This window comes from Helianthus annuus, chromosome 6 (genome assembly GCF_002127325.2).
Source record: "Helianthus annuus cultivar XRQ/B chromosome 6, HanXRQr2.0-SUNRISE, whole genome shotgun sequence".
NCBI classification, from domain to species: Eukaryota; Viridiplantae; Streptophyta; class Magnoliopsida; order Asterales; family Asteraceae; genus Helianthus; species Helianthus annuus.
This window is the reverse complement of record NC_035438.2, coordinates 33,556,931-33,567,449: the sequence shown is the minus strand read 5'-3', so window position 1 is coordinate 33,567,449 and position 10,519 is coordinate 33,556,931. Positions and strand designations below refer to the sequence as shown.

Genomic DNA, 10,519 nt, shown 5'->3' with positions numbered 1-10,519 from the left:
TAACACTGTCCGAATCGTAGCCGGTTTAACAACCGGACTAAAAGTTTCCCCACAATCAACACCCACCTCCTGATTTCTACCATCACAGACAAGGCGTGCCTTGTACCTCTCGAGTGTACCATCGGACCTGTATTTGTGGCGAAAGAGCCACATGCTACGAATAATATGCATGTCAGGATGTCTCGTGACAAGATCCCAAGTCTTGTTTTTAATTAAGGCATTTGATGTGTGTAAAATGCAACATATAAATCACATCAATTAAGGCATAAAACTAACCCTTTTTAAGTACTAATGTTGGAAAAAGAGTGTTTTTGTCTTTCTTTTGTATTTTCAGGATGAAATGAGCTCAAAATCACAAAAGAAGCAAAAAAGACAACTAATTCTAGCATAAATACAAGAAAAGGAATAAAAGTAGACTGCCCGGACCCTCAACGGCATCCCCCAAGGCAAAGAAGAGAAAACAGAAGACTGAACACGCCCCGTGTCCAGCGAACACGGGGCCGTGCCCAAGAAGCAGCAGAAAAGACAAACTAGTAGAAGCTTCCATTGCCCACCACGGGGTCGTGTCCAGCGGGCACGGGGGCGTGGTGAAAGTACAGCAGGCGCATTAATTGTAATTGCGAATTACAATTAATGAAGAGAGAGAGTGTCAGACGGGCACGGGGGCGTGTCCAGCGGACACGGGGCCGTGCCCAGCCTTCTGTTCAGCCTATAAATAGGGGTGCTTGGTTTCATTCCATCTCATCCCTTGGCACACCACCTCTCTCACACTTCATCCACCACCCACCACCACCATAACACCATCATCCACCACCATCATCCATTGTCCATCGTAGAGTGTGTGAGTCGTCTCGGGATCCAAGATTGATCGTAAGAGTTCTTGACAATCAAGGCCATGTTTGCCTAAGTCTCTTACATCACTTGGTGAAGACAAGTGTTTAGTATAATACTTTTTATTTTTAATCTTTTGCACTTTTTATTTGGTTTTGTATTAATGACTTTAATAACTAGTTACTTATGTTGAAGGTGATCTTTCCTTATCGTTTGTCCGTGGTGTCTTGGCGTTATTTTACTGTCTATATAAAATAAAAGATTTTCACCATTCATATCTCCACGGTCTATATGGAGGTATGTTGGCTACCTGGTCGGGGGTTAAGGGAACGGTTTGGTAAGGGGTCTTGCCCTTGTTCAGCGTTTAGAGGTCCTGCTTGGGACCTGGGTCAAATTTAGTAGGATCTCCTTCAATACCCATAGGTATTGGATGGCGGGGATCCAAACTCTTTGACCCCCTCATAAGTTAACTACTATTAATACTATAACCCGGCTATTTAGGACTGTATCCCTGCTGACTCAGACTACTTAGCCGAGGGTAACGTCACCGCCGAAAGCGGGGCCTACCACAATTTGCATTAATAACTTAATTCATTATCTTTCAATAATCCGACCCTTTAGGATTGTATCCTTGCTGACTCAAACTACTGGGTTGAGGGTAACGTCGCCTTCAAAAGAGGGGCCTACTACAATAACTAAGATAATCTCTTAAACAAGTGCAAAAGTGCGAAAATAATCAAAGGTTATACTAACACACGTGTCGGATCCAAGTGATTCATCTTGTCTATCTGTTTTTATTTTATTTTATTTTTCAGCAGTTAGTTTTTATTTTTCTTAGTTTAAAACATTTTTCTCACTTTTTGATTTGATTAGACGTTGAGGATAAACCGGTATTAAAAGCTCTTGTGTCCTTGGACGACCTCGGTATCTTACCAACACTATACTACGTCCACGATGGGTGCACTTGCCCATATGTGTGTTTAGTGTTAGTAAATATCGTGTTTTATAAATTTAAAACTTGGCTAAAAGTGTAAAAAGGGCTTAAATATACATCTAAAATATAACACACTTCACACACATCAAGTTTTTGGCGCCGCTGCCGGGGACACAAGGATTTTAAGAAAGTTAGGAATCAACGGCCTAATCATATTTTTATTTTTTTTCTTTAATTTTTAGGATTTTTCGTAGATTTTCAGCTTCTGCAGAGCTCACCACGGGACCGTGCCTGCTGAACACGCCCCCGTGCTCAATCATTGGAACTGGCAATCCTGTTTTAAGTCAGACAGTAAGCTGAACACGGGGCCGTGTCCACTCAACACGCCCCCGTGCCCAAGATTCTCTTACTGAAAACAGAACCGTTAGATCCCGGCGGTTGTTAATTTCTGACACAAACATGAGTGATAGTAATTCTTTTTACTTTCGGCACTCTTATGGTATGTGGTGTCGATTATGTGGAGGCGAACATGAGGAATTAAAATGTTATTTTCTCAATTATAGGCCCCACTATATAGACCCACCGATTCCTTGTAACCTTAAGAGGGGCGAAAGTAAAAATAAGCACTATCTCTCCCTCGAATGCGCCCAGCCAGATATTCTAGGAGAAATGCTCCTTGACGAGTTATTTCAACTAGAAGAGCTAATTCTCAATTGGTCAAAAGAACTTAGGAAGGATTTTATAGATCCATCCCAAGATGATGACCATGAGGAAATGTTGGAACCGCATTCCGACAACCTCGTTGCTCCCGAAAATACCTTCATACCTAGAAAAGACTTGGACGATAGTCGTCCCTGTGTCGATTGTGCCGTGAAGGACTCCCCATCGACTTCGTTCGATGCATACATAGACCTGAGCGATTCGGCATACACCTTCTTTAACGAGAGCCCGGAAAAGGGTTGGACTTGTCCACCTAGAATGAAAATAGGAATTACCCTCACCGATAACCTCTTGCGTTCTCGCCTTAGTATAGGACAATTAAGGTATCTTAGGCACTTTGGGGTTGTTCCAACAAATCAAGAACCACCCGATATAAATAAACTCCTTAGTAGCGACAAACTTCATAAAACAGCTTCTCGACACGGGGCCGTGCCCGGCCAACACGCCCCCGTGTCCACCAAGAGATTCCCTTCTGATCAGAACGTCAGAATACGGACAAACTGTGTCAGAATTTCATCTGCACACGGGGCCGTGTCCAGCGAACACGGGGCCGTGTCCAGGAGGCTGTCGTTTTCTATAAATGCAGCCAAAAATCCTGCACATTTGGACCAACTTGGGACAGAGATTTGAAGGAATCTTCTCTCAAACAATCCTAGGTAAGTCTAAAAGAAGGTTCCAACAACCCATTTTGTCCTTTCCTCTTCTAGACATTTCCTTCTTTTCATCTTTCTCCAAGAACTACAATGAAAAGTTTGAATTCTTCAAACTTTGTGGTAGGAAACAATGAGTTTTGATCATGGAATCTTGGTAAAAACATGTTGTGTAACATTGTTTAAAGTTATTTATGACCAAAAAGTCTACATAAATTCAGAAAATAACTTAAAAACCCAAGATTCCTTGCTTCGAAATTCTGCAGAAAGATGAACACGGGGCCGTGCTCAATGAGCACGGGGCCGTGTCCAGAAACTGTTTCGTCATATAAACTGCTTTTGGTTTATTTTTCGTAGAATGGCGAGTGAAAACAGCGAAACATCATCCGTTCATTCCTCAAACAGCCGAAGGGGAAGAAGGCCCTCCGTTGAAGCTACACTTGTGCACTATGTGATAGCATTGAGGGAAGCTCTCGACGAAATGACGTCAGTAGAGGAGGTCCTAATTGACCGTATTAACGATCTTACGATGGGACTTGAAAGTAGCTTCCAAGAAATTAACCTTTTGTACCAAAGGTTAAACATTCTTGTAGCACCTCCTATGGAGCCAGTCCTTCCACAACAGGACTGGAACTTGGCACTCGGGGTTAACAACCCTACCGGGTGGGAAGACTTTCCCGCAGAACCTCCCATGGAACACCCACAAGAAATTCCAGCGGAAGTCGAAACTCCTCAAACTAATGCAAATGAGCCCTCTTTTCTCCTTCCAAGGGAGGTAGAGGAGTGGCTCGCCGACATATGAGGAGGACCACGCCCGGAAGAAGGAGTTCTAAAAAGCCTTATCTAACCAAGATTAGTAGCTTCTTGGAAATTTTGCTAAATTAGAATAAAACATAGGGCTAGAACTCCATGGTTTAATATTTATGTACTTTCATCTTTAACTTTATGTAATGTCTCTCTATGTTTGCAATGATATGATGGTTTTTAAGATTGATGGGTGTTTAATGAATAAAACACACTCATGGTGGTAATGGATGAAAAGGGGAACGAGAAAAATGGACCCATGCACGAAGAACAGAGCAACCCGACACAAATCTCCATCACAGAAGGCTCAACATGGGCCGTGCCCAACCAACACGACCCCGTGCTGAGCCACCTGCAGAAAAACACCCAGTTCAGGCACCTGACCACGGGGCCGTGTCCAGGATGCCAGTAACATAAAACTTTGCTTTTTAACCTACTTTTACACATTCTAATCAACCAAAAACCTTATTTTTGGACACATTGAGGACAATGTGTAATTTAAGTGTGGGGGGATGCTAAAACCTTGAATTTTGCAAATCCTAAATACAAGCCTTACACAAAACTCTATTGGAACCGCTAAACACCCCAATTTTTTTTTTCAAAAACTTTTTCAATTTTTATCATTTACTTGTCTTAGTTTAATTTGGGAATAACAAGTTCTAAAAAGGTTATATTTTTACAAATTTACAACCGATAGCGTCGTGATAACAAAGAACCAACATAAGAAAATTACGAAACGGCATAACAAGTCTAGTTAAAAATTCGATTATATATACTTGATCACATTAAAAACCCATTCCCATAAAAGTGAGTTTTGAGCCTTTATTGAGCATAAAAATATACATATTTAGACTAAATGCTCATTTTTCGTTTCTTGTGTGAATAGCCGCTTGGTTCTTACAACTCTAGAACTTGCCACGACGATACATTCCCCGTCCTTACCAACTTAAACCCAAGTGAGTAAGTGATGCAGGCATTAGGACTAACCATATTTTTCTTTCTAAACCATTATTTTTCATTTTTTTTACCACCTACCCAAAATCCCCCTAGATAGCCCCTTTGAGCCTAAACCTTTCATTTCATTACCCCAAAACTCTTTTTACCCACCAAAAAAAACCCTTTTTATTTTTCACCCTTTATTTTAGTAACAAACTCGGTTTTTCGTAAACTCGCCTTTTTACGTGTTGAAAAAAAAAAACAATGATGAAGTCAAAAACAAACAAAAGCTATATAAAAGCTTGTTTGGAGAAATACTTCAAAATAAAAAGTCACTAAAAACAAGGTATGTCACGGAAACCGACGCTTTTTACGATTTTCGCCCTTTTTTCTAACTAACCCAACCGACCACCTTTAACCCAAGCCTAACCCTTCGCCCCAAAAGTCCTCTTGATATTTACAAAGGTAAAAAGTTAAAAAGGAGGAGGATTGATTGCTTGGCAAGCCTATGGAAGGCGTAAGTTCCATGCCGCTCACGAGTGATTCACTAAAAAAATTTTACACCTTCGGCCGAGTGTTGAGTGATCTCCCGCGAGGTATGTGAACTTGTATATAAATGGAATTTTAATAAGGCATGCTATGCCCGAATAAGTAATTTATCTTATGAAACGTTCAAAATAAATCATAACGAATAGGATTGTAAATAAATAAATATAAAACTTACAAAGACCTTGGATTCCCGACACTCTAGGACAAGCTAAAAACTTTCTCTTCTACCTATTCCATTTGGGAGTGTAAGCCGCATTTAAAGAGTTTTGCTTGAGGACAAGCAAAAGTTCAAGTGTGGGGGTATTTGATGTGTGTAAAATGCAACATATAAATCACATCAATTAAGGCATAAAACTAACCCTTTTTAAGTACTAATGTTGGAAAAAGAGTGTTTTTGTCTTTCTTTTGTATTTTCAGGATGAAATGAGCTCAAAATCACAAAAGAAGCAAAAAGACAACTAATTCTAGCATAAATACAAGAAAAGGAATAAAAGTAGACTGCCCGGACCCTCAACGGCACCCCCCAAGGCAAAGAAGAGAAAACAGAAGACTGAACACGCCCCGTGTCCAGCGAACACGGGGCCGTGCCCAAGAAGCAGCAGAAAAGACAAACTAGTAGAAGCTTCCATTGCCCACCACGGGGCCGTGTCCAGCGGGCACGGGGGCGTGGTGAAAGTACAGCAGGCGCATTAATTGTAATTGCGAATTACAATTAATGAAGAGAGAGAGTGTCAGACGGGCACGGGGGCGTGTCCAGCGGACACGGGGCCGTGCCCAGCCTTCTGTTCAACCTATAAATAGGAGTGCTTGGTTTCATTCCATCTCATCCCTTGGCACACCACCTCTCTCACACTTCATCCACCACCCACCACCACCATAACACCATCATCCACCACCATCATCCATTGTCCATCGTAGAGTGTGTGAGTCGTCTCGGGATCCAAGATTGATCGTAAGAGTTCTTGACAATCAAGGCCATGTTTGCCTAAGTCTCTTACATCACTTGATGAAGACAAGTGTTTAGTATAATACTTTTTATTTTTAATCTTTTGCACTTTTTATTTGGTTTTTTATTAATGACTTTGATAACTAGTTACTTATGTTGAAGGTGATCTTTCCTTATCGTTTGTCCGTGGTGTCTTGGCGTTATTTTACTGTCTATATAAAATAAAAGATTTTCACCATTCATATCTCCACGGTCTATATGGAGGTATGTTGGCTACCTGGTCGGGGGTTAAGGGAACGGTTTGGTAAGGGTCTTGCCCTTGTTCAGCGTTTAGAGGTCCTGCTTGGGACCTGGGTCAAATTTAGTAGGATCTCCTTCAATACCCATAGGTATTGGATGGCGGGGATCCAAACTCTTTGACCCCCTCATAAGTTAACTACTATTAATACTATAACCCGGCTATTTAGGACTGTATCCCTGCTGACTCAGACTACTTAGCCGAGGGTAACGTCACCGCCGAAAGCGGGGCCTACCACAATTTGCATTAATAACTTAATTCATTATCTTTCAATAATCCGACCCTTTAGGATTGTATCCTTGCTGACTCAAACTACTGGGTTGAGGGTAACGTCGCCTTCAAAAGAGGGCCTACTACAATAACTAAGATAATCTCTTAAACAAGTGCAAAAGTGCGAAAATAATCAAAGGTTATACTAACACACGTGTCGGATCCAAGTGATTCATCTTGTCTATCTGTTTTTATTTTATTTTATTTTTCAGCAGTTAGTTTTTATTTTTCTTAGTTTAAAACATTTTTCTCACTTTTTGATTTGATTAGACGTTGAGGATAAACCGGTATTAAAAGCTCTTGTGTCCTTGGACGACCTCGGTATCTTACCAACACTATACTACGTCCACGATGGGTGCACTTGCCCATATGTGTGTTTAGTGTTAGTAAATATCGTGTTTTATAAATTTAAAACTTGGCTAAAAGTGTAAAAAGGGCTTAAATATACATCTAAAATATAACACACTTCACGCACATCAGCATTAAATTCGGTATGCATGGCATTAAACCATTCCGGATTAGACAAGACGGCTTTGGGAGTTTTGGGTATCGGTACGATGGTAGATGTGGAGAGGTTAAAAATTTGTTTCGGTTTATATATGCCTGACATGGCACGGGTATGTATGGTACGAGTGGGGGGTTGAGGTGGGTTCGGAGGTGGCGAGATGGGGTCGGGTGATGGGTTAGGCAGTGGGGTGTTTGGTGTGGGGGCCGAGTCTGGAGAGGTGGCAGATAAGGGATCAGTTTGGGCCATTGAGTGTGTATGGGCGGGAGATTGGGCCGAAGGGGAGGTAGGCTTGGGGGAGTGGGCTGTAGGAGAAGTGTTGTTGTGGGAGTGTGAGTGGGCCGTATGGGAGTGGGGTTTATGGGTAGTTGATTGAGGAGAAGCAGGTGGGCTTATATTGGGCGATGGCTTAGGTGGGTCATTAGGGAGGGTCGAATGGGTGAGCTGAAAATGGGGATTTATATGATCATCAAGGAATTGATAGGTTTTAGGTGTTGGTTTATAGGATTTGTGGAATGGGAAAATGGTTTCATCAAAAAGAACGTGTCGATTAATTGTAATTTTTCGGGTTTTTAGATCAAGGCACTTGTATCCACGGTGGTTCGAGGGGTAACCAAGAAACACACAAGGGTAAGAACGGTAGGTGAGTTTGTGAATAGTCGTGTGAGGGATAAGGGGATAGCAAATGCACCCGACCACGCGAAGGTGTTCGTAAGTGGGAAGGCAGTGATATAGTCGTTGGGTGGGGGTTTGAAAATTATGGGGCGCTATTGTGTCTTTTTTGCTGAGATGGCATGGGCATAACGCCCCATATCTCGGAGCCTAATCAATGTTTTTTTAAGAAGTTTGAGTTTTTAAGGTGAGTTCAAGTTTAAACAAAAAAGATTCGTGTTCACCAACATGTAGATTGAGCTCAAGTTAAGAACTTGTATTTTTTTTTTTTTCATGTCATGTAGATCACGAGTTCAAGTCCCTTGTTTTAGATCCATTGTTATGAAATTGTGTGGTCAATGATCATGAATTTAAAAACTAAAATATTGCCCGTACAATCATGGTATCGACGTTTGTATAAAAAAGCTCACGTGGAACAAAAAAATATTAACCTTTAAATGATTTATAAATCACATACAACAAAAACAAATTCGATACAACAAGAAACAGCCAATCTAAATAAATACAAAAACCAATTTTATTTTAAATAAATACAAAACACCATTCATTTGCAATAATAATATATTACACAAGTCCAAACTTGAAGACGATAGGATTCCTATTGATCCTCCAAAGATACATCATTGAGAACAGATAACCTTGTAGCAATCATCCATTTGTAACAAAACCTTTACAAACTCATCAACATCACACGGAAGCTCAAGTGGGCCCTCGTGTGTATACCCGTATTCGCATTCGGCTTCTATAAGAAACACTTTGAAGGACGGATGATTCGCATGCTCGGCTTTAATCACAAACCTTCGCCTTTGAGGACCAACATAGACCGAGAAACAACCCTTTGGAGCAATATTAAGTGTTTTTCCTTTGTTTGGATCTACTCGAGGCCATGATGTACATCTTTTGACAGGAGCTCGTTTGTTTCCAAACGAGCTCTTAGCTCCAATGTTACGAAATGATTTGCAACGTTCCCATGTTTTATAAATAAACCCTTTCTTTTCTTTGTCTTTAACCACATCCATTTTGTTATCTCGAATAAACACAAGCTCATACAACAATAATATAGAGAATTATTCAAGAGATCGACTAAAAGAGAAACGAGAAATGTGTTAACCTCTATCGTAAGCCAAATATAGCAAGATCTTCGTCATAACGCCTCGTGTTACTAGTCATTCTTCTTCTTGTCATTCCAACTTTTGTGAATATTCATTAAGGAATTCACCGTTGACTCGAGTGGAAAAGAATATTGGACAAAGCGTAGAGCAATAGTGAGGGTGGTGTGTTAACTCAACCAACGATTGGTGATAAAAAGGGAGCTAGGAAAGAGAAAGATGTTCCGAGAGAAGGATTGTGGATGTAGCTCTCAATATATGAGACTTTTTTCATACCTTTAAAGATGAATATCTTTTAAATATCCAGAAAGTTGTTTAGTTGGAAAAGTTTGACTAATTATTAGTCATTTGTTATCGAAAATGCTATTGAGAAAACGATGTAAATCATGTCTTAAAAAATCGCTTTGATATATATTAACACCATATGTACGCATTTTGTTTGCACTTCCAACATGATTTACAATATTACATAGTAGAATTCCAAATGAAAATTAATGAAGCAAAGTTGAAAAAATCAACAACATAAATAAATGGGAAATTGGCCTGTAATAATCCCACCTAGATCTTATTGGCCATTAATAATCCCACCTCAGAATATTCCCCTCACCGTCTTACCTTTCACCTATTTTTCCTACAATGGTCTCCCGTTAAAAAAACTTAACGGAGTTAAGCTTTTTTCCAAATTACAAATAGATTTTTTAGGGCTTTCGATTAGAGCGACGATACGAGTCCATTGATGTAAAACTTGCCTCGAAACGATGCTCCAAACGATGAAAACGACGCTTCAATTCGGGTGTTTAAATTTTCAATTAACCAAAATCAAGTCATTTGGAGCACCATTTCGAAGTAAGTTTTACATCAATGGACTCATATCATCATTCTGATCAAAAGCTCTAAAAAATCTATTTGTAATTTGAAAAAAAGCTTAACTCCGTTATGTTTTTTTTAACAGGGGACCATTGTAGGAAAAATAGGTGAAAGGTGGGACTAGTGGGGGGGGGGGGGGATATTCTGAGGTGGGATTATTAATGGCCAATAAGGTCTAGGTGAGATTATTACAGGCCAATTCCCCTAAATAAATTTGAGTAAATTACACAGATTGTCCTTTATTTATATACAAAATTTCACTCTTTAACCTTTGTCTTTAATTTGTGCACCCTGTGTCCTTTAAATAATAAATTTGAACACACTTTGTTCTTTTCTCTAAGTACCATCCACCAACCCAGTTAAATGTACCCGTGTACCCCTCACATTAGGGGCAAAATTGTCAATTTACCTTACCCAAACCATTTAAA

General features: G+C 40.2%; 1 protein-coding gene across 1 annotated transcript; it reads right to left on the bottom strand.

Annotated features, from left to right (window-relative positions):
* Positions 1-8,606: 8,606 nt before the first annotated feature.
* LOC110865199 (auxin-responsive protein SAUR50-like) lies at positions 8,607-9,486 on the bottom strand. Its single transcript, XM_022114420.2, has one exon. The coding sequence runs from the start codon at positions 9,132-9,134 to the stop codon at positions 8,736-8,738; it is 399 nt and encodes a 132-aa protein (XP_021970112.1). The 5' UTR covers positions 9,135-9,486; the 3' UTR covers positions 8,607-8,735.
* Between the last annotated feature and the right edge of the window lie 1,033 nt (positions 9,487-10,519).

Excerpts from the sequence above, each read along its gene's own strand:
- LOC110865199 (XM_022114420.2), bottom strand. The coding sequence starts at position 9,134 with ATGGATGTGGTTAAAGACAAAGAAAAGAAAGGGTTTATTTATAAAACA.